General features: G+C 31.6%; 1 protein-coding gene across 2 annotated transcripts in view; it reads left to right on the top strand.

Annotated features, from left to right (window-relative positions):
- The first annotated feature begins 808 nt into the window (after window positions 1–808).
- The window catches only part of LOC130614507 (uncharacterized), a 5,366-nt gene continuing 4,435 nt past the window's right edge, over window positions 809–1,739 (top strand). Inside the window, exons 1-2 of one of the 2 annotated variants that reach the window (XM_057435935.1) lie at window positions 809–1,037; window positions 1,184–1,456. In XM_057435935.1, the coding sequence (XP_057291918.1) occupies window positions 858–1,037; window positions 1,184–1,456 (453 nt within the window). In that variant the 5' untranslated portion in view covers window positions 809–857. The remainder of the gene's footprint in view (window positions 1,038–1,183; window positions 1,457–1,739) is intronic. The other variant, XM_057435934.1, reaches the window with a different exon arrangement.

Here is a 1,739-nt window from a genome sequence, read left to right as displayed (position 1 = left end):
ATACCATTTAAAGTGACTCTACATACAAAACAACAAATTGTGAGATATTCGATACGCACTTGATTTAACCGAAAAGCTTTATGCCTATCGATAACAAAAATAGTCTTAATTTTATCTTATCTGGTGTTTTATTTCTCTCGCTGAAAGCTTATGAAAATGAATAAAATCATGTTTAAGCTTGTTGAGCATTCTTTGTATATTTTTCAAAAAAAATCTCTCGTCTGAGCCAGCTTTTTCTAAAAAACATGGAATGATATTTAAAGAAGTAGACGGTGGCGGCAATAATTGGCGATTATGGGTGGCGGGGATGGGTGAGAATGTGGTACATGTATATAGTCTGAAAGACTTTTTATACTATAAAATATACGCTTTTTCTATAAGAACCTAATTTATAAGAACGTTGAGGCTGAGATTTCCCGAAAAATTAAGAACATAAAAACACAAATAAGAACATTTGAGGCACATGTAGCGTTATCTAAAATTTAATCTTTCTTATAAAAACGTGATTAAATCGCACTTTTATTTTTCATGCACGAAAAAATTTTCTTTTGAAGAGGGCTTTTGAAAAAACCGGATATGACTTTCAGTCGATAGGTAAGGAGATGTTTTGTTTGAAACATACAAGTTGTAGCATGATAATTAATATAAAAAAGGCAGACAACCATATGCATAGTCAGAAAATTACATAAATCAATAAATAAACTAAAAAATTTGATACTCGTCCGAATAAACACAGGTTAAAATATCTGGTGAGAAAATCTAGAATAATTATTCCAGCTCCGTGTAGGTTTGTGTATAAACTTGTTTTTATAAATAATATGACACAATAACCGTGTGTCAGTACACTTTGTTTACGTATGGTTGAACCGGAATGTGATACACGCTTTTGTGATATTAACATCATTATTTTTTCATTATTTTTAGTCTTTCGTTTTGAATATGTAGCATATAAGTTTTACAAAATACAACAAGAGGAAATGTCTCGATTGATAACTCAGGTTTTGTGTTTTTCATATGTTGTTTTGTTCCTGATTAATGTAAGTATTTCAATTTCGTGTGTGTTTTGCGCCATTTTTTAAAAAAATAGTACATTTCATAGCAGAATAATGTATAGTATCATATGTTGCATTTTTGTAAGCTTATTCAATTAAAACATCAGTGTTTCTCTTTAACTTTTTCACAGTTCATCAACGCTTGGGCAAACTTCGAGATTACATATGTCTCCTACGAAAACCCGTCAAGTAAAACTGCTGACGGCAAGTGTTGTGATGAATTATCTCGTTGTCGTAGCAACTGTACGAATGTGTTCGTAATTTGTTTGAAAGATATAAAAAGTACAATATGCGGAATCAATGGATTTACATCTAAAGTGTTCGTCGGAGATTACTTGACATTCAAGAAGGAGGATGAAACGGGCATTCGAAATCCGCACGCGTTTTTTTTGCTTACAACACCAGTAAGTATAATCTACGTAAATTTTTACACATTATTTAAGATAAAAACATTACTATTTGGCCGTAACAACTCCGTAATTTAGAGCATGTATTACGTCTTTATACTCTCTAGCCATGAATTCTGACAGCTACTAAAGACGTTGCAAATCTCTTTACTATTCTATCTGTCTGTTCAGAAATGGGTTACCGACATTCCTGTGATCTGTCCGCAGTTTTTTAGAAACCAGCAGGTTGTTTAATCAAAACCGCATTATTGATTAAAAGAACTTAATAAGTTAATTTATT

This window comes from Hydractinia symbiolongicarpus, chromosome 11 (assembly GCF_029227915.1).
Source record: "Hydractinia symbiolongicarpus strain clone_291-10 chromosome 11, HSymV2.1, whole genome shotgun sequence".
NCBI classification, from domain to species: Eukaryota; Metazoa; Cnidaria; class Hydrozoa; order Anthoathecata; family Hydractiniidae; genus Hydractinia; species Hydractinia symbiolongicarpus.
This window is presented reverse-complemented; position numbering and strand designations above follow the sequence as displayed.